General features: G+C 44.1%; 1 protein-coding gene across 1 annotated transcript in view; it reads left to right on the forward strand.

Moving 5' to 3' along the window:
• Nucleotides 1–22,098, forward strand: part of LOC119440000 (polycystic kidney disease protein 1-like 1) — a 58,612-nt gene that overhangs the window by 33,229 nt on the left and 3,285 nt on the right. The window contains exons 21-26 of the mRNA XM_049662708.1: nt 2,399–2,493; nt 3,853–4,054; nt 7,768–8,073; nt 9,442–9,546; nt 18,150–18,259; nt 20,055–20,161. Of these exons, the coding sequence (XP_049518665.1) occupies nt 2,399–2,493; nt 3,853–4,054; nt 7,768–8,073; nt 9,442–9,546; nt 18,150–18,259; nt 20,055–20,161 (925 nt within the window). The remainder of the gene's footprint in view (nt 1–2,398; nt 2,494–3,852; nt 4,055–7,767; nt 8,074–9,441; nt 9,547–18,149; nt 18,260–20,054; nt 20,162–22,098) is intronic.

Genomic DNA, 22,098 nt, shown 5'->3' on the forward strand with positions numbered 1-22,098 from the left:
AGAGAAAAATCAAAATAGCAATAGACTAGTAAGAGTGCAGAACGAACAAAACAAAATATAGGTGAAATAACAAGAAAACTACCAGCCAAACTAACAAATATGGCAATGAACTAAAACATAAGAACTAGAAGGTGTGTACATTGTGATGATTGCCAAACAATGTAAGACAGCTTACGATCACTTTTTCTGAAACAAGGAAGATTTCAAAGCATTCACGGAACTGATAAACTTCCATATATGCATGGTACTTTGTATGAATGCTTGGTGTGAGAGAGATATGCCTGTCTAAAAGTAGGCAGGACTTTGCTTCCTTCAACTGTTTTCGGGGTGCTAATGGGAAGGACATTCCATAAGTGAATAGTGCGTAGAAGTGCAAAATTTTGTACTTGTACTTTGCCACACGAAGAGATACATCACCGTAGAGACTTGGGCTAGTCGGTGCATACAATCGACTTCCTTTCTTAATAAAGAATTCAGTTATTAGTCAGCGCTGGTGTGTGTTCCCCTTCTTGTCCTTCGTCTGTTTGCACTGTTCCCCTGTCGAGAGATCCATCAAATTTGATGCAATGGAACTGATAAGAGAATATGAAGGCTTCAAATGCCGGAAAGTGTTGGCAAGCATTAAATGTTGAAATCGGTTGCGGGGATCGGTGGACAAGCGACTGGCCACTGTTGAGTGTCTGCGGTGTGCCCGGAACTTTGTCTCAACCTGGACTTTATACGCAGGTGAGCAAAGTTTCAGGTGTGTTGCAGGCACTTTGAATCGTCGGCTCACCTTCAAGAAATATGGGGAATGACATTTTTTGGGCAGGCACGTTGACTTCTATTTAGCTCTACTGTCATCCTGTCACGGTTCTTTTCAAACACTCTGATCATACTTTGAGCAGAAAAGACTAGTTTTGAGAGTGCGTAAGAGCCACTGAACATGAGAATGACTCCTGCACAAACTTTGTGCTTTCAAACGTTGGTCACTACATATTTGCTGCTTACGCTTTGATGCAGCTGTCTGTGTCAGTCTTAGAGTGAGAATGCCTATCAGTCTGGAGTGTTGATCCTAAATGTCATTGTTAACCAAACAGTACCTCAGTGCCTTGTTCTGTCTTCCTCGGTTGCTTATTTACGTTTTCTACCCCCTACTAGTCCCTTCTGTATGGCTAAATTTTATGTGCAAGTGTTGTTTTTTTCTCTCTTTGTGGCAAAACTGGCCTAGGCGCTCTTTTTTTTATATATATGTATGCATTGTTGTTTGCTTCACCTAGACTTTCAGTAGCCAGCTGTTAACAAAACCAGTCCACGCCTCTCTGCTGCAGCTCGCTCCTCTGACAGGAAGTTGCACACACAACATTGATATTGAATTTTTTCCAGGACAATCGAGGCAAGCGAAGATGACAAGTGTTTCATTGAATGATGCAAACCAGCAAATGCTGGTGCCAATGAGGTTTCAGAATGAAATTGCAAGTCATTGTACTGCCATATCATCACATATTTTCCTCTTCTAGCCTGCCCTTGTCTTTCTCTTCCTAGCCACTCCTGTATTTAACCAGCCCAGGAAATTTCTTTCTTGCCAAGCTATGTGCCCTTCCTGCCATTAAAGCTCTTAAAGCGAATCTTTCTTCTCCTACCTCCTCAGCGCTTGGCATGTCTTCATCGGTTGTCTCTCCTGATAGGTTTCGCAGGGTGTCATCTTGCTGCTTGGCAGCACTCTGCTAGCTATTCAGCACTAGTAGGAGCTTGTCAGCTCGCTGACAGTGAGGATAAAATTTTTATGCTTGGAAAAGAGCTCCATGCAGCAGAGCTGCAATTCATTCACAAGCTTATTTGCATGTGACTACAATTCTGCAGTTTCAGTGAGGCAGAGCCAGCTGCTGCTGGTGGGCTGTGTTTATTGAAACTTTCTTTGTGGTGCCCGTACATTTAGATGCTGTGGTTGGTGGCAGCAGTGTATTGCGTTTTTCTGCAAGTGTCCGTAATGTCCAGCACCATGACTATAAGCATAGTTTCAGGATTAATTTGTTGCTGAAATCTGCTATACGGGAGACAAGAAATGACTGCGCCATGACCCGTACCATGTTGTGCCATTTTGTATTGCTGGTTCAGCAAAGCATCACTTGCACCGATTCCCACGGTGCAAGGAAGATGCACGATTTCCTCTTGCCCTTTTGCTCGTAAAACATTACGATAGCTTCAGGGCATCCTGCCTGAAGGTTTGTCTCAACCTTTTCCTCTTTAGGTGAGCAAAGTTTCAGGTGTGTTGCTCTGTATGCAACGTCATCGACAGCTCATACAGGGCAAGGCTTTTATCCTGAGGCATGAATTTAATTGTGAGCTAGCTTTTTGTGTGCCATGTCATATATATCCTTTCGTTTTAATTCAATGCTTTCATTTTCTTGTCCTGCAGCCAGGGTACTGAGCAGCTGGTCACATCTCGTGGCATCAGAGTTCATCAAATGTTTAATGTGACAGAGATTTACATTGACAAAGAAACCTTGAATGGTGAGTTTTTAGACATGGTGTCTTCATTTATTTTCTTTGTTATTTAAGAAATTTCATGAATGCAATGTGCTCGCAAATTAATTTCTGGACAGGTGCTATAGGGATTGCCCATGCTCGCTTGCATCCATTTGGTGCCAAATACAGTATAGACCACTGTAACCGCTTATAGTGCAGGACCGGATGTAGTATGGTCTTTTCAGACTCCCGTTATTTTCCCATAGCACTCCATGTATACGCATACCGCTTACAGCGCGCCGAAATACCGGTTATAATGTGGCTTCCGTGGGAAAATCTCGCCGACAAGGGTGGTAGCGAGCACGCTTCTCAACGAAGTGTGCCCACCGATGGGAGAGGAAATCAACGAGGGCGATGCGGAGGAGGAGCATGAGACGTGGAGCATGAGTCCAAGGGCAATAAAATCGTCGCCGCGCGCCTATCTGCGGCACCAAATGCGTATCTTGCAACCGGGCACAAGAGGAACTTGCGACGCAATCTTCCACGCGAAAGGAGCAAGGCGGGAAGGCAGCATGGGAGGGAGAGAGGAGGGGGCGGCTTATACTCTGCCAACAAATGCGTTTGCGCCTGTGCCGGCTGTTGGCGTTGTCACCCGCACCGTATCTTGAAAGCGATCTCCACACGGTTCTGACCTTTGTATGCGCTGTGCTTACGCCGCTCAGTTTCCGTTGAAGCGATAGACTGCACAAACCTTCGCCCGCTGCAGCGGCCGCGTTTCCCCACGCCCGCATTTTGGCAGTGGTTGTCTGCGGTCATCGAGTCTATTCATGTTTGCTTGTGCGCGTTAACACCACGCTTGTTAATTCAGTAAGTAAGCGAATGTGTCAAGTTTATGCAGCCGATATAACTACTATCCCTACTCCTTATACCTCTCTACTAATTTGCTATTGCAATCGATGCTTCGCCTTTCGGGCAAAACTGAGACATTTTTTCTTTCATTATTATTTTGTCTGCTTCATGCGAAGATCGTGGGTACTTGGACATTAACCTTTCAACGTTCGTAAATTTAAACGGATGCAAAACTCCCAGTCGCACGCTCCGATTCTCAGATACGCGTGGTCTACATGTTTTGCATATACGTGCAGGGCTTCAAAATTATTGTTTTGGTTATAGTGCGGTAACGCTTATACGTAGTACAGATTTTCACAACTCCGGCGTCTTACGTTATAAGCAGTCTACATTGTGCTACATAAGGAATAAAAAAAGGAAGAAAGATTCAAAACACAGCATTTATCATGAATGGCATAAGTGATTGAACTTGCATTCTCCATCTTCTGATGTATTTGTTGGTCAATGGATGAATAGATTGATTGCATTGATAAATCTCTTTCTGGCTTCTTGCAGACCACAATGATTGCCAGTTGACCATCGCACGAAAACCAGAACGCATTGGGAATTGGAAGCTAACATATGGTTCTTCGAGCTTGACATATCAACTGGAAGGCTTCGGGCAGGAGTGCTTGCTGTTCTTTCCTGAAAAGGATGAGTGGGACACACATGGCTGCTCGGTGACTGACGCAACAACTGTGCGGTCTGTTCAATGCAAGTGCGTACCATTGTTATGAATTTCCACATTTTACAAAGTTGGTAATGTTTGCAGAACTTCTGGTTCACTTCTATTTCATTTGTTTTATCAGTTGTTGCATGATGTGAGGCAAGCACATAAGTTACTTGGAATATGTCAGGCCTGTTTCCCACATGCAAACTCACAAGATCTGCAGACCAGTATAACAGCTCACCACTGTCCTGATCTGAATTGATGAAAGCTTGCGATTAGAACATAGTGGACTGCAAGAAAGAAAAAGCTATAGAAGAGACAAGTTCTATGAATGAAGATAGTTAAAGTTGATTAGACTCATAAGTTTGTGCCTACAGTCTGAAAACTGAAGTTTTGTGTTTTGGTCATTGAGTCTTGGCTAGATCATCACCGGTAACAGTTATGTTTCTGAGAGGATCATTAGGGGCTAAACACACTACCTTGTTCATTATTCTTTTATCACATCCTGAGGCTCAGAAAACTGAACTCTGTTGATCCTTACTATGCAAGAGAGAACACAGCTGCTAGTCAGTAGGCCGGTGCTTGCATTGAGTACGAACGCATTTCCTTGCTCTGCCACTTGGGCATTTTGGTTGTTAGGAGAACTGGTCCGAAGGGAAAAACTGAAAGCAAGTGTCGTGTGGCGCCCTCTTACCATGGAATTGCCTCAGGCTCACCCAATGAAAATCAGACTAGTCCCTCAGTTTCCTCTGCCCTTCATATCTGACAGCTGGGAGCAGAACTGCTCAGAACCACTCTTGGCACAGGGAAGCTTTTACTGGTTGTCTAATACATGAGCTCCCCGCCCTTAAATTGTTCCATGCGCTTAAAGTTACGTGCCTGTGCAAGAGTATGTTTGGAGCGTGACTGCTTGAATGGTATGCGTCAATTTGATTGGCCTGCTGCTACACTTGCAACTTCCGAGAACATGCAAGTGAGCCAGAGACAGAGCAAAAGAGAAGGAAAGGCAGGGAGGTTAACTGGTTGCACCCCGTTTACTACCCTATATGGGACGAAGGGGAAGTGAAAGGAAATGGAAAGCCAACAGACAATAAAGCCAAGGAGCATCCACCCTGGTGGATCAGTGCCATTATCCTGATGAACAAGAAAGCACAGGTTTAATAGCGGCAACATTCTGATGAAAGCAGAATGCAAAGACACAAAAACGATTGTGTATTTGCACTTAGGTGCATGTTAAATAACCCCAGGTGGTGAAAGTTAAGGGGAGTCACTGCTCTTTGGAGCTGGAAATTGGGCGAAAATTTTTTTCATGTTCCTTTCATCCAGGTAAGGCTTTATTTTTGCTTGATTGAACCCCTCTATCATCCTTGATCAATTTAGCTTTTGCGATAATCACCATGAACATGACGTGAGATGTTTTTACTCATTTTCTCAAAACAGCATTTCTGATAGTGTAACCGTTTTGGAGTGTCAATATCTTTGGTTATACTTATACCATTGCAATATATTCATTTTTGTCATAGAGGTAGACAATTAGAGAGTGAAATAGGCCTAAAATACAAACCTATATTATTACAGAAATTTCGAAAAGTAATAATTTGTCTTGGGTATTCACCATGGGTTCATACTTTAAAAAGTTTGACGTGATATTCTTTGGTCCAAATAAACATGGAACATTCATTTTTGTAGCACTTCAAAGTCTGATCATTAAACATCGTTTTGCATGCTAGTCCTCCTTCATAACAACCAGCATATCATAGAGCTTACCTACAAAATAGTCCACAAAAAAAAAAAAATTTACGTCATAAGTGATGCAGTTAGGATCATAATGTACCCAATAAGAGAATTGGCCCCCCTTAATTCAGAGCCCCTCATTATGATATCTCATTGCCTATGTGTTACTTAGAGACATTCAACCCCATAATTTAATTTGATAATTTTGATAAAGTTGAGAGGAGTACAGAAAAAAAGACAGCGATATATTTTACTGTTCTTTCCTAACAGTTAGATGTGATTAATTTTGCAATGTCATTGTATTCCTAATAAAGAAACGAGAAATAAATGTGAAGCAAACACAGCCAATACATGTAGTTTATTGAATGTTACACAAGTGCTGCCATGGCTGTAAGTGGCACTGGCCATGACTCCTGAAGTTAAGATATAAATATGCATGCGTAAATGCCCAAGGAACATGATGGGAAATACAGCCGTCAATGTAGCTCAACTGGTAGAGCAACACGCGTGTTGCGCAGAGGCTGTGAGTTCTGCTCTTACTAGAAGCAAACTTGTCTTTTCTTCTACTTTCATTTACCCTTTCCTGCATGAAGATTATTGGTAACGTAATCTCCATCTCAAATTATTTTGAGAGCTCAAGGTAAAAAAAAACATGTAGTTTTACTGCGCTGTTAGAGTCTGAATGATGCGAAGCTTGTTTGAGTGAGTGAGGTAGGAGCAGCAGGAGATGACATGAGCACAGCCGCGTTGCCTATTAGCCGTCTGTGTCACAAGGACAGAGTCGATGTATGATGCTTGTCGAGAGAATAATGGTGACGAGAGACATATTCACGAATAAGTACGACTGATATTAAAATATGTTTAAGGTTACTGTAGCCCTTGTGTCACATGTGGACATGCCTACTCCGGAGTATTGGCCATGAATGGGCATGGTACCGAGTGGTGCAAAACCAGTGACCCTAGTTGTTGTCTACTTGGCAAGACGGGAGCAGCCAGCGATTGCGAATTGAAGAGAAGAGATGAAGAAAGCTTCGCTTTTAAAACAATTTCATCTAAGCTCTCTTGAATTATTTTCTGTCAGCTTCATATGGTTGCTAATTGACTAAAAGAAGTAAGGGTGTGTGCATATTTGCAAATTTTCGAATAATGAATCAAATATTATCCTATTTGATTCAGTGCTTGAATCAAATACATAATTGAGTTGAATAGTCACCACTCAAAATCCGAATAACTTCCCAATACTTTTCGAATACTCTGTGTCATTGACTGTACACAATCAAGTGGGAAATTGAAGACAAGAATACATAAGCTTCTGTCCCATCTACAGTGGACGTAACGCACCAGAGCATGCTATATCACTCAGACTGTCAGATTTTTCCAGCTAAACAAGATCACTTGCAATAAAATGTTGTTTAGATACGGCATTTGGCTGTGGGTATAGTTTGGTACTATTTGTACATGCAGCACTTCTGTCCCCTCATAGGATTAAATGAGGACATTGTTCCATTGTAACATACTTTATACAATAGCAGCACCATCTGCCATGACCATTCGAACTGTAGAAAAAGGGGTCTTTTTTTTTCACTCTGCAGACAACAGACATGTCCGATTGACCAACCACATTACCTTTATAAACGTTATATGATAGTGCAAGACTGCATATGCTCCGAAGGGTCCCGAGCCTGTGAACATTCTGCTCAGTTGTAGCTAATGCTTCGTTTATTCTTTCAATAAAGCAGAATTTATAATGTGCCATGTAATGAGAGAAAATTTCAATTTTTGTGAATAGCGCCAGGATGCGAAAATTGTTGGTGAGAAGATTGTACATTATTAGCAAACTAATAGAAAAATATTCAATATTCGATTCGATTTGATTCACTTCTGGCACTATTAGATTCATACTCAATTCAGTCTCAGAAACTGCTATTTGCACAGCCCTGCTAAAAATTTCATCCCTCAGTACACTCTTAACTTTCTCACTAATTTCTATACATCTGTCTCTGCCTCATGACTTGGTACTGTTGCAGGTGCCAAGGTGGACCCCCCATCATTTCCATGATCTCAGGCACTCTCAAGCTGCAGCTTGTTGAGTTGCCAGCGTACAAGATATTTGGCAAGCAGATCAACTGGCTCGTCATATCTTTTCTGGTGGCAACCATGGCTGCCTACACCCTGGCAGTGTGGTGGTTATGCAGTGGCGACAAGCGTGTGGTACGTGGTGGTCCAAGAGGGGGCCACGTATTCGCACTGAAGACGGCACGATCGACAGCGCGACACCTGTACTTGATCACTGTCCAGACTGGGCCTTTCTTCAATGCGGGAACATCAGCAGCAGGTACGCATAGATTTCGTTTCTGGCATTTGGGGAGGAATATATCTAGTTGGAAACGGGCTTCAAATTTTTAGGTTATATTTTAAAATATTCTTTGGCAGTATTAGCTTGCAGAAAGAAAGCAATATTTAAAGGCATTTATTGAGATTTTTTCGTTAATTAAATTCAATTTTCAATTCAATTTCTTTATTTCGGACAACCACTGTCCAGGATCCTGGCCTGGCACTAAAGGCATCACACCGGTTTGAAGTGGTGCCAGGCATGCTCAATACACATTACATCTTAATATTCATCATGATCTTAGGATCAGAATCGAGAAAGGAAGATATGTTACAGGGAAGCTTATAATTTCCTGCAGAAGAAAATGTATTTCAGGCATATATCCTTTATTAAACTAATTTATTATAAACATGTTTCTCAAGTTGATTACTTTTTTTTACAAATTTGTTGTATAGACCAGTGCATAGTCATGAATACATCTAGGAAAGAGAGAACATACGATTCTCTACATCAAAAAACTTACTTGCCTCATTTACATGACTCTTTCTTTTTTGACAGCACCACTCTCATATGTCTGGGCTCTGTTCTTGTCCCCATTCCACGGTGCTTCCATAAATTTAATTAGCATGTAAATTTTAATGCGAGAGCGTTAAGGGCCCCGTGCTGCAGAAAATCCGGCGGCGGTGTCGGTGCGGGCGCACCGGCGTCGTTGGCAAAAATAATCATCCCGAACCACCCCAACTGCACAGGCCCTCCGCATGGTGCAAGGCATTAGTGAACAATATTGAATTTCTCAAAGTAAAGTCTGTCAGAAAAATCATTAAGTATGACTTAACCACAACCTACAGACATGATGGCGTCGGATTGTAATTTAAATATATGATAGAGAGAGGCGAAGCTTAAGCGTCCTCCAAATTTTTTACTATACAGCAATAGTATGATAATTTCTTACATGTGTCAAAGACAAGCTCCTAGCTTCGAAGCAAGTTCTACAAATTCTGTGATCCAATCATGTCTACCATACAGCGTTGAAATGGATTTTGGGGTTTTACGTGCCGAAACAGTGATATGATTATGAGGCATGGCATAGTGGGAGACTCTGGAATAATTTTGACCACCTGCGGTTCTTTAATGCACACCTAAATCTAAGTACATGAGTGTTCTTGCATTTTGCCCCATTAAAATGCGGCTGCCTCGGCCAGTATTGAACCCATGACGTCAAACTGTGCAGTGCAACACCAAAGCCCCTAAACTACCGTAACGGGCCCATATGGCATTGCCTGCGGTGATGGCAACTAATGTTTTGTGCTGGAAATGCAGTACCTGGTATGTTATATGGGGTGGTAGTAATCAAGCCTTTTATTATTCAGGTGTCAATGATACTTCATGGGGAGACAGGAGATTCAGAGGTCATAAAGCTTGCTGACAGCTGCCAAGTTCTTCAAAGATGTTCCACGGTTGCCTTCTTGGCTGGGTAAGGCAGCAGCACCATTCTTTCTTTACAAGCACCTGAAACTTTGCTCAATTTGCATCAGAACTGTCCCATTTTGGCTGTAGTTTGTTCCTAAAATATGGCGAGAAAAGCAACCAATCTGTACAGATTTGGTTCAGTTAGCATATGTTACAATAAAGATCTGAGACACTGTTACCATTTTGCTGTGAGCGCCAAGCCCGCTACAATGTGGGCTTGTTGGTATGGCAGCTTGGAGTACTATCATAGTGCATGCAAGAAGGCACACGAAAGACACCGACACTCCGCTACGTCTGCGTCGTTTGTGTGCCTTCTTGTATCCTCATATATATTGCGCTAATTGAAAGTGAAGTTGCGAATTCAACAACAACAACAACAATCATAGCTACATAAATTAAGAAGGCTCAACTGCAGCTGATATCTATGCAGTGCGAAGCATGCTTGGTTTGGTAGAGAATGGTGGTTATCAATTATGACTGATGAGGTGTTATCAATTATGTGATGAGGTGATGGTGTTATCAATTATATAACAGCAACAGACTGTTGCTGAATTGTTGTGTGTATCCTATGCTATGGTCTGTCTGTCTATATACAGTTAAACCTGCTTATAATGAACCTCCATATAACGAATTCCTGGATATAACGAAGTTTTTCTATTCCCCGCCGTTACTCCATAGAAGCACATGTATTTGAGACCTCTACGTAACGAAGTGGCAGTGGAGATCCCCTCAAAATAATGAATTTTCCCTGCCGACAACCAAGAGATTTTGCCCCAAATTTTGTCATTCTTGCGCGAGCTGCAACCGGAAGCACCTTCTCCGCCGCGACGAAATGCGAAGTGGCGGCGACGCGCTTGGTGCGCTCGAATTCACAGCGACTGCGCGGCTGAGAGCGAGTGCACTGCGTGCGAGCGTGCGTGAGGCGGGCCTGCATCTCTCGACCTGGCGATCTTGCCGCCGCGGGCGTGACCTTTCCCCCTCCCTTCATTCATACCTGATCCCGCCGCTTGCTGCAGCTGGCCTAGCCCGCCAAGCCGGCACTCTCCTTTTCCAATTGATGTTGCCGAAGGAAAAAAAAAAAATTTTTTTTTTTCAATGTGCTGGCAGCGCCACTCTTTGGTTACTGTGCAAGTCTCTGTGCTTCACTTCACTAACCTGACACTAGGTGACACTATACGACGCTATGACGCCATCGTGTCACTTGCTTTTCGTTTCCGAAGCCTCGCGCTTATGCAAAATGACACGCGTCCACGCATCCAGTACCGGGTGTGACATTCCAAGGATGAGTGCTTCAACGAAGAAACGCAAGATGTTGACCTTGTCTGCAGTTCACTTTGAAGATAAGCCCGCACGGGCGCACACTTTTTCCACATCGCAGATCACTTGAAAGATACGGTGGCGGCCGCTGCAGTAAACGCCTCCTTTTCTCACCTCCCCCGCCGTGCCTAGCACGGAAGCGCGCTTCCGCCCCCCCCCCCCCCCCTTTTGTCCCTGGTGCGCGCGAGATTGAGTCGGCTGACCCCCGCCAGCTTTCACTCGCACACACAGCGTACGGCACGCGACGACAATGTTGCCGTGTTTGGACTTTACACGGAACCTCAAAGCGACGTCCACGGTGGCGGCACAAATGCGCTTCGCAATAAAATGTGCTTCTGCACAGTTACTACTCCGACAATGATGATGATGATGGTTTATTGGCATCCCCTTTGAAACGGGGCGGCGACAAATAGTCACCTAGCCTGCTTGATTTAATCAGGTATACTATACATGTGCTTTATCTAGCATTTTTGTATACCCTCTCATTATTCTTTTTTCTTTTTCAAAAAATTACCTTGTACCGCTACCTATGACTTTAAGAGATCAGGTCGTAGCCATCGTAGCCAAGGGTTCACTGCTTTTTTAGGAGCGAAGCTCCTTATAGTGGCACCCGTTCCGTCCCCGTCGCCGTAGTAGTAGTGTGTAACCAGTAGTGTGTAACCAGTCTGAGAAAAAAAATTCCGAAGTTGTGTCCGTAGCGCGGAATCGAACCAGGGACCCCTCACCTCCGAGCACGCGGCGTTAGCACACTACGCCACGAAGCGGACATGGACACACGCACCACGATGGCAATAAATACCCAACATTAACGAAAGGCCGCGTTTCTAGCGCGTTTCTAACGCGTTTGTGCTAGCGCGTTACGGCCTGTGTAAGAAGCTGGTGTAAGACGCTGTGGCCTCTCCGCCTTACCTTCAACGTGTTTCGAACGCGCTGCCCAAAGCGGTGGCAAGTCAAGTTCAAGTCGAGGAGCGTTTATGAATACGGGGGGTATACTCTCTCAGCAGTCATGTGATGGCGTCGGCAAACGCGGTGCACGTTCCGGCATGTGTAAATGGCTGCGTAAGACGCTGTGGCCGCTCCCCCTTACTAGAGAGTACTGCACGTTTCTAACGCGTTTGTGCTAGCGTCCCCTTAAGCGGGAGATCCGATGATTCTCTCCGGAGCTTCGCCCACTCATCATCATTCACCCCGTGGATATGCTGTGATTTTTTTCCACCAGTACTCTAATTGTCTCTTGCTTATCTCTACAGATGATCTGTTGATGTTTCCTTCCACTTTAAACCCAAGCGCTTCTGGGAGTTGCACGTTACCTACGGTTCTCGCTGGGTGGATCCCGTCGCATTCCATTAGGATGTGCTGAGTGGTCTCAGGATCTTTACTGCAGCATACACAGGCCTCATCTAGTTCCGAATATTTGCTCCAGTATGTTTTGGTCCTTGGGCAACCGGCTCGAGCCTCAAATAGCAAGGCACTGCCTTTTGTGTTATCGTACAGATTTTCCCTTCTAATTTCTTTCTTCTCATTCTTGTAAATCTCCATTGTCCTTTTTGTTTCCATTCTATGCATCCGACGAAGACAGTGAATTCGCATCCCCTACCGGCAGCTTCTCCGCGTTACCAGGAACTTATCTCGAAGGCCATGCTTTTGTGCGCGGCAATCGGCAACAGCTGTACGAGCAGGAAATACGTCATGGTGGCCATGTTATAAGTTCACTATCGCTGGCGACTGTCATCCGGGCGTCACAACTCGAGAATCAAACGTCTGTGCACATGAAATTTTGCCGATTTTGTGCCTGTGCGTGTAGAACAAAAAAAGATAGTACGCGCTAACCGTTTGTTGGGCAATGAGTAACTACAGCTTAAGCAGTCAGCCAATACATGGGGTTCAATGGGGGCTGGGTGGGGGAATCTTTGCGACTGCGTTTAAACCGCAATTATGCATTAAGCGGGTACGTATTAACTAGGTTTGACTGTACTATCCTTACTTCGTATAGCTGTCTGCTAATTTGCTGTTGCAATCGATGCTTCGCATTTCAGGCGAAACTGGGACTTTTTTGTTCATCGCAACTTTAGTGTATTGGGAGTAAATCTTGAGCGATAGTACATACTGTAAGCTGTTTCTTTTTTCGAATTTTCGTGCCGAACCTGCATATAACAAAATCCTCTTTATAACGAAGTTTTTCGGGAATTTGTCAATTTCGTTATATCCAGGTTTAACTGTACATTGGCACGGAAAAAGATGAAAATATATTTACAAACTATCTACAGCGAGCTGCAGCACTGCCAATATGGCGGAAAGATGGTCTTTTCAATCGTCATTTTCTTCTCCCCAGTGGCCAATGTGGTCTTTGTCAAATTGCTCGCAGTCTTGTGACATAGACTCCCGGCCAGAAAAGTGCCGACCCGGCGCCTAAGGTGGGTGAAAAGTATGGCTTGAGATGGGCCACGTGCACGACCTCTGAGGAAGTAGAAGACGTGGTAGGATCGAGGGGGTCTATTTCATAAGTAACGTCTGTCACTTGTCGCAGGACACGATAAGGGCCACAGTATCTCGAAAGTAGTTTTTCAGAAAGGCCAACGCGCCAGGACGGGGACCAGAGAAGGACAAGGTCACCTGCACTGAAGTGGGCATACTGGTGGTGGGTGTCGTACAACAACTTCAGCTGCTGTCTGCAACGCAGAGAGATGGAGATGGGCAATGTGACGTGCCTTTTATGCTGTAGCAATGGTGTCACGAGTGTATTCATGTAGGCAGTTCGGCAGGGGTCAGAAGTGTGGCAAAAGGGAGTGTTGCTCCTCGTCCATACAGAATATAGAAGGGAGAGTAGCCGGTGGTGTCGTGGCATGAGGAGTTATACGCAAAGGTGACAAAAGGTAGCACAGTGTCCCAGTCGTGGTGATCAGATAAAACATATGTAGAGAGCATATCAGGGATTCGTGCGATTCAGGCATTCAGTAGGACCGTCCGTTTGAGGGTAGGACGCGATCCTAAGCTTGTGTTTGGTGGCCAAAGAACGAAGTAAGTCTTTGATGACTTTAGAAAAGAAGTAGCAATCCCGGTCGGTGAGAAGCTGACGAGGAGCGCCGTGATGTAAAATGACGTCTTGCATCAAGAAGTCGGCGACGTCCGTAGCGCAACTGGTCCGACAGAGGTCTTGTGGTGGTGTAATGGGTCTCATAATCCGTAGCAACGACAATCCATTTATTGCCAGCGGTGGAGAGAGGGAACGGGCCGAGAAGGTCAAGGCCAACATAGAAAGATGGCTCGTTAGGCTGGAGGAGCACAGCTGGAGGAAGAGCTGGCCTTTTTTGGCATTGGCACGATTCACAGGCAGCAACGTAACGATGAACAGAATGCTAGAGACCGAGCCAGAAAAAGCGCAGCCGTACACGGTCGTACGTTCGGAAACACCAAGGTGGCTGGCTGTAGGGGCATCATGCAGTTGCTCGAGTGCGGTTGCTCGGAGATGAGAGGGAACGACGAGTAGTAGTTGCTGTCCCCTAGGCTGCATGTTCTGCCGATATAAGGTGCCATTTAGAATGACGAACAGGCAAAGTGACCACTCCGACGAGCCAGACTGCAGGCGGTTGATGAGATCATATATTGATTTATTTATTTAACAATACTGCTTATCTCACAGAGATCATAGCAGGGAGGATACATACATGAGTACAGTGTAAAAAATACATAAGACAGGTATGTAAAACACAATGCAATACAGTCTTACAATAATTATTCATCAAGTCAACTGTAACAATATAAAGGACGAAAGTATAGTATAGACCACTTATAACGTAACCGCTTATAGTGCAGGACCGGATATAGTGCGGTCTTTTCAGACTCCCGTTAATTTTCCCATAGCAGTCCATGTATACACGTATCGCTTATAGTGCAGTTGCGGGAAACGAAATACCGCTTACAGTGCGGCTGCCTCGGAGTACGGAAGTCAGCGGAGACTGCGAACGTTCCCCTTAAATGGGCGCCCCAAGGAGTGGCGAGGAAAAAGAGAGACGAAGTGGAGGAGAAGGGCATGTGGTGCGAACGAACAGCCAGTGAGGCTGAAACCAGAATCTTGAGTGCGAGTCGTGAAATATCACGGCGCGCATAGCCAGCGAGGGGCCACGAAACTGCCAACGCCGGCCAACTGCTCGCTTCACGATAATGGCAGTAAACAAAACTTCGGGCAAAACTGCCAACGCCGGCCAACGCTCAGCTTCACGATAACGGCAGTAAACAAAACTTCGGGGAGCGGGCGGCGCCGGCACGGCACGGCGAAGGGCGCACGCTGAGACCGTGGAATGTGAGGGAGGAGGGCTGGCAGGGAAGCGGATTTCGCCTCGGCAACTCTGCCGCTTCGGTGGCTCCCCTCGCCCTCCCTTGTAGCTCCCTCACTTTCGACTCTCACCGTGCAGGCGCCGCCACTCCAGCCGGCCCTGGCGCCAGCTTTCCCGAAGTTTCGTTTTCTGCCGTTATCAGGAAAGCGGCAGTTTGCCGGCGTGGGCAGTTTCGTTGGCCGGCCTGGGACAGTGCCGCTGCTTCCCTCTGCACCGTAGCCGCAGCATGCAAGGACAACACGTGACTAGAAAGTAGAGGAAGCATAAAGGAGAAAGAAGGGTTCACTGCCATTTTCTACGTGTGACTACGGTAGCGTGGCTGAGACCTCGGCACATACACGCATGTTCCAGGCGCAACGCAGTATCGGCGACCTTGCCATTTGAGAGAGGGTGAAATTTTTGCCGCATTTTTTTTTTCTTTTTTTTTTTGTTCGCGCGCGACAAAAGCTCTCTGAAGCTTTTACTCTATGGCGGTGTCGGAGCAATGCCGGTCGGAGGCGCCACCGCGTTATTTGGTTCGAATTAACGAGATTCGACTGTAAATTGAATGCAAACGTTCTAGCCGCATTCCTCGACTGTCGCATACGCGTGGCGGCTCGGTGCACATATGTGCGGGCCTTGAATATTGTTGCTTTGGTTATAGTGCGGTTCCGCTTATAGTGCGGATATTCGCGACGTTATAAGCGGTCTACACTGTACTTGGAACACAGTAAAAGTAAGTAAAACAAAACTAAGTCAGCAAAAAGGAAGGGAACACAATTGTTGTGACTGCAAGTGCGAAATCAGAATACATAGAACGTAATACAGTTCAAAAATGTACACAATGAGGTGTAAGATTAGTGATGAACAGCTATGTACGTATTATTTCCTCGACCGATGCTAGAAAATTTCCTAAAGTCTCAGTGCTCGTGACTGAAGGGTCCAGTTGGTTCCACTCTCTGATTGCACGGTTAAAATAAGAGTATTTAAAACAGTTTAAGTTGCACCTGTGTTCATCTAAGGGTATGAGGATGTTTATGATGTGTAGGTCTTGTACGTGAGAAAGAGATAACTTTAGATGTGTCAATGTTTATTTCGCCATGGATTAATTGATACAAGAACTTCAGTGGGGCTAGTTTTGCTTGATTTTGTAAGATTAGCATACCAGCTTGCTTTAGTAAGCTAGTTGGTGAGTCAATTAGCTTGTATTTATTAAATATAAACCTTAACAGCCTTTCTCTGCACCCCCTCTAGTCTGTCAATGAAGTTCGTTATTGACAGACGTGTCCCACCATTGCTCGTCACCAGTGTGGCTGAAAGCGGAGAGCTGAGAAAATGCCGGTCGGTGTGTCTGTTCGGGGTGTCTACGTGGTGCCGGGACAAGCAGTCGGCGTACTGGTGTAGTCGGCCGGACTTGCACACCACAGTGTACGTGAATTCCTGGAGATGTAGAGGCCAGCAACCTAGATGTCCACTGGGACGTCAGGTTCCACTGGTTGTTCGTTGTGACGTGCTTGTAATTTCCAAGCCAGTCATTGACGTCGACGCTGTCGGTGCTGCAAAAAGAGTCGCGGTCGTGGGGTTGGATCAAAATTACTGGTTGGGGTGCCGGTGTTGCGGTTGATGCAGTATCCCCACATGTTGACATGGTGGAACTTGCCAGGACACATCCAGCTGTGGATGTGTCTTACATAGTACCCCGCACCTCCACCAAATTAGGCACGAGAAAAATATAAATGAAAATTTACAAACCATCTACAGCGAGCTACAGCACTGCCAAGATGGCAGAAAGATGGTCTTTTCACTCGTCGTTTTGTTCGCCCCAGTGGCCAGTGTCGTCTTTGTCACATTGCTCGCAGTCTCGTGACTGTGTGTGTGTCTGTGTGTGGAACATACCCATTGGTGTTTGGGTATGGGCGTCTTTAGAATTCTGCAGGTGCCTAGGACGGAGCGAGCACAACTTTCATCTTTAGAGGGTTCTGGAAGTAAGCCGTGCAATGCAGATCTCATTATTCTAGAGTCAAGCGAACCCTCACACGATTACAAGTGTGGCCTCAAATCTAAGCAGGGGGTGCCCTGTCTTTGATGCAAAGCATCTTTTCAAGAGGCGCATTGATATCAAGGTTAATTATGCAGTTCTATGCACTTCCCTTTGGGGCACAAAGCTTTTAATTTGTTTTGGGCAGAAGCCATGTAGGATAACTATCCAAGCTGTGGTGTTTTACTTTTTTCTGGCTGTGTTTTTTAGACTGTGCAATCTTTGAGATCGACCCACGAAAGTGCTTAGATGCACATCAAAAATTGTGTTGACTCGGAGAAAAATTCTTTGGGCTAAACAAGAAGACGTTTAGTGATTTCTCCAGCTCTGAAGTCGTTTACTACGATAGCAGCAGGCTCTCACTTTAGAATGCACGTGTTGCGTTAAACAAATGCATTTGTCAAAGAACAAAAAGATTTTCTTGGCGTAATCACAACTCTTGCTCTCATGTCTTCTTATCCCGTCATTCATTTCCTGCCACCAACTTCGCTTTACTTCTATGCTGGTGCTGGTTTATTACCACTGTCTCACGAACTGCAGCATGCGCGTCAACCACTAGCCTTGGAGGAAGCACTACCTTTAGCATATGCACTTGTTAATAATGTCATATGGATGCAGTTGATAAAAGTGAAAGTTTTCGCAAGTGAAGTTCACAAGTTTGATACTGTCTGAGGTTCCTTCTTATCTATGCTCCTCTATAAGCTTCTCCATCAATTTCTCAGAAATAGGCATAGGTTGACGTTTCTATGTCTCCGTCCGTCCGTCCCAGACTCAAAAGGCCTGAAGTTCACAAGGACTGATTCGCATTAACATAAGAACAGTAACAGATCCGCCATCCTATGGGTACTTGAGTTAATGCAAGTTCATTGTACTTACATTTAGGCATATCATCATGCCCTTTAACCGAATGTTTTTAATTTACGTCCTTGCCTTCTTCAGCACGAACATCGCTCTAGGAAATCTTGCAAGTGTCGAGGTCTGGCACGACAACTCTGGAGAGTTTCCATCCTGGTTCTTGGAAGACTTGACTGTGGTACACTGGAATACACGTAAGTGGCACAAAGCTTCTCGCTTTACACAGAGACCACTGTAAATAAAGGCACTGCAACATTAATTGCAGTTATGTGTGGAATAATTAAAATTTATAGCCATTGTTCAGGTGGATGAATTCCACGGAAATCCGCAAGGCTGAGAAAACTTTAGAAAAGAGAAAATTGTTTACTGCCCAGAAATGTCTAGCATAAAACTACAATTTACAGCCATGTCCCTTTCTCCACCATGCAGGTTTTGCGCAGCGCTTACTGTGTTTGAGTGTTGAATATGTCAGTGGCTTCAAGTAGTCTATTAATTCACTCTCACCCTGGCATCTGCTAGCATCCTGGTTAGGTGGGTTGTTAGTGTGACTGGCCTGTACACTAGTACCAACCAGTATACATTACAAGGAAATGTTTACTAATGAAGATGAATAGCTAATAAACATATATATATATATATAATTTGAAATGAAAGTTTCTAACTCGGCGATATTTGTAGCATACATATTCTGATCCGTTACATGCAATATAATTTTCATATCTGGCAAAACTTGCAAAAGGTGTATGTGTCTCTTAGTTTTGAGAAAGTCGGCACCAATGTGTGATTCAGATTGAGCTGGCATGTTATTGTGAGGGAAATAACGGCGAGCAGATTGTTTCAAAGTCTATAGGCTGCACGCATATTATTGAATTTGACTTCGTGTCAGGGGAAAATGCAGAAAATCTCTATTTCATGAATTATAGCTAGTTCGAAAGTAGTTAGCAATACTTTCTATATTAACTAGCTTTTCAGACACAAGTTGGAAATTTACTACGCTTATGTCATATATATTTCGAATTTTCAAAAAGTTTGCTATCCAGATGTACAATAAAAAAATGCCATTTTCTGAATGCTTTTTTGGATTTCCTGCCAGCACGAAAGGGTTAAAACAGGTCGGCTTGTTGCCAAACAGTACATTGGCTGGTATCATAATCGTCAAGCTTTTAGAAATGTATGTTTTAGAAATAAAACATTATAGTTATTCATTTCGCTACTTGAAGCCAGTTTCTTTTTGCTTGTATTGAAATTAAGAAGTTTTGCTGTTCAAACAACCATAATTGCTTGCTCAGCTGAATTTTATTTACTACTAAAATAAACTCTTTCCAGCTTGTTTTGTAATGTACCAGACTGGAAGGCTTAATCTGCTGCTCTGTGTCTGCTCCTCATTTCACATGAGGATGCGTTAATTGAGTGATTGGGTCATGGGTTCTTATGCCCCAAAAATGTCACAGAAATGAAGACATATGCCATTGTAAGAGGCTGCAAAATAATTATGACCACCAGGGATTCTTTCACGTGCACCTCAAACTAGGTACATGAACATTTTTGCATTTAGCCACCGTAAGAGACTCAATGTGAGATCTGGGCACTGTGGCTGGCAAGTAAATCCTTACCATTATGGTCAGCAGCAGAATGCCGTAGCTAATGAGCCATTGCGGTAGATCACATGGGAATGTACTAGGCTAATGTTTGAACATGACGCAATACAATGAGCATTTGCGTAAGCACTCGTGTAAGTAATTGGCCAAGTACTCATCTTATTTATTTTGACCGTCACACAACAATATAACTACTGTGCACTCAAGCATGACAATAGAATAACCAAATGTCTCAATAGTGCTACACATTATATGTCCCCTTTTCTTGTGCTTGTTAGTCATCTGGTAGCTATATTACGAAAAAGATAACTTTTTAAAATTATGTTAGATACGTCTGTGGCTGATTTCAAACATGACTTTCCTAAGTAAGCGTATATTTGCTTAATTTCAGAAGCCACTTGGCACTTTGTTTTTGACGAGTGGTTCTCCACAAGCAGCAAAGATGGCAGAATTGAAAGGGAGGCATTCGCTTCAGAGAACAGCCCAGCCATGCTGAGGGTAAGTGCTAGCGAAGTGAGGCAGTGAGTCTATTGGTGACTTTTACTTTGCACGAAATTTCCATATGCTATGTCTTACTGTCAAGGTACATGAGTGATGGTTACAACAGCAGCAGTCACGTAGCATGTGCCCTTGATTGTGCCAAGAGCTGTCTCATGACTATGTCCAGCATTTACATTTGTGTCTCGAAGTTGACATGCTTATGAATGCTTACATTTGTCTGTGAGGTTTCTGAGGTCAGAGCTCCAACTGAAGTTGAACATTTCCTCGCTCCAGTCAGTGCAGTGATTATTATTAAAGAGATGCTGTAGGGGTACGTACCAAGTCAGTTCAACTGAAAATAATCTTTAATAACTCTATTTTTCATTAGTGCAGTAGTGCACCAAGTTGGGCTAGTTGGCTGAAGTTCATATAGGAAAGATTTTAACTGCGTTAGAAACAGGTACAAAGGAGGATGAAAAAGACACCATGTGCGCAGGTGCTTTTCCATGCTTTTGAAGAAAAGGCTTAATTATTAACAGAAAAGACCAAACTTTCCCTCTCGTATTTTGTGCCCAAACTGTGACAGTGCTCACTATATAAACTCCAATAAAAAAGGATTATGCTTGCGGTTCAATTAACATGAAATAAAGTGTAATACAGCCGATAACATTTGGTTTTTCTGAAACTCACTGGCACAACTTCTTCATGCTGCTCTGTTAGGCTCCCCTTCGGTGTGGGCTTATGACTTTGTTTGGGCAGTAGCTGTCAACGTCTGGGATCAGTGGCACCCCTTAGGATGATACCTCCTTAAGTGAGAAGAATAAGAGGAACCAAGGGGCTCTATTTCTTGTTAGGTACATGTGCACGAAGCCAACAGTGAATCTTCTAAAAACAGAGGGAAATTTACTGTTATTTTTTAAACTGAAATATAGAAATAATACATAAAAGGGAAGTGAAAGTGGATAAAAAGACGCAGTGGCGCACCGACGGGGGGGTTTCAGGTGTTGTAACCCCCCCCCCCATGTGTCCAGCCCCTGCAGTCCATCGTGTACCTTCAGTACTCTGTTCACGTTGTCATTAAAATTCAGGAGGTGGCTTGAGATCGAATTTTCCTGCTTAACACAAACACTTTATCACTGTCTTGTATTTATTCATTCACTCTTAAATTACTTTGAGTAAAATGTTGAAGAAATAATCATCGTCATCATCCTTGGTGTCATTATATTATTATAATTATTAGGCATTTTATTTGCTTTTGGATTCTTCTGGCTAAAGCAAGAAAATTGCATATTATGCAAAGTGCTTGTCCCCCCCCCCCCCCGCCACAAGAATTCAACCCCCCCCTGGCAAGATCCTGGGTGCGCTACTGAAAAGACGACTTGCTGCAGCAAGGAGCCAAAATCAGATCTTCCTCATTATGCGTACGGTGCTTAATTTACCTTTAAGCTACCGTGGTGGCCCTCTTCCTATTAGCTTTCTTGGATATGAATGCGATTAGCATTCTTATGATACTTCATACACTCTTTCTGGTCTGCCTGCCTGTCTGTCTGTGTATCTAACCATTTTCATCCTGCTAACATGGGCCGCTGAGTAGTCTATGGCCTAATGGGTAGAGCATTGGGCTGCTATGCTGAGGCAACTGGTTCTAACCTAACTGTGGGGCCAAGTAGGGTCACTCGGTGTGGGGCACTCAGTGCTCCTCAATGAAACCTTTTTGATGCCAGCTTTGGCCACTGGGTGTGTGAAACTCTTTGATGATTTGATTGAACAACTTTATTGAGAGTACTGCAAAGTTAATTCGAAGGACTCTCAATAAAAAAATAATAATAATAATTTCTTCGGTGCAGGGTTGCCTCATACATGGCGCATCTCCGTGGAGGCAATATGGTGTGTTGTTAAGTTTATTCGGTGCTAATTGCACTGACATCGACATTCATCATGAAATAGATTCTGCT

The sequence above is a fragment of the Dermacentor silvarum genome, chromosome 2 (genome assembly GCF_013339745.2).
Source record: "Dermacentor silvarum isolate Dsil-2018 chromosome 2, BIME_Dsil_1.4, whole genome shotgun sequence".
NCBI lineage: Eukaryota > Metazoa > Arthropoda > Arachnida > Ixodida > Ixodidae > Dermacentor > Dermacentor silvarum.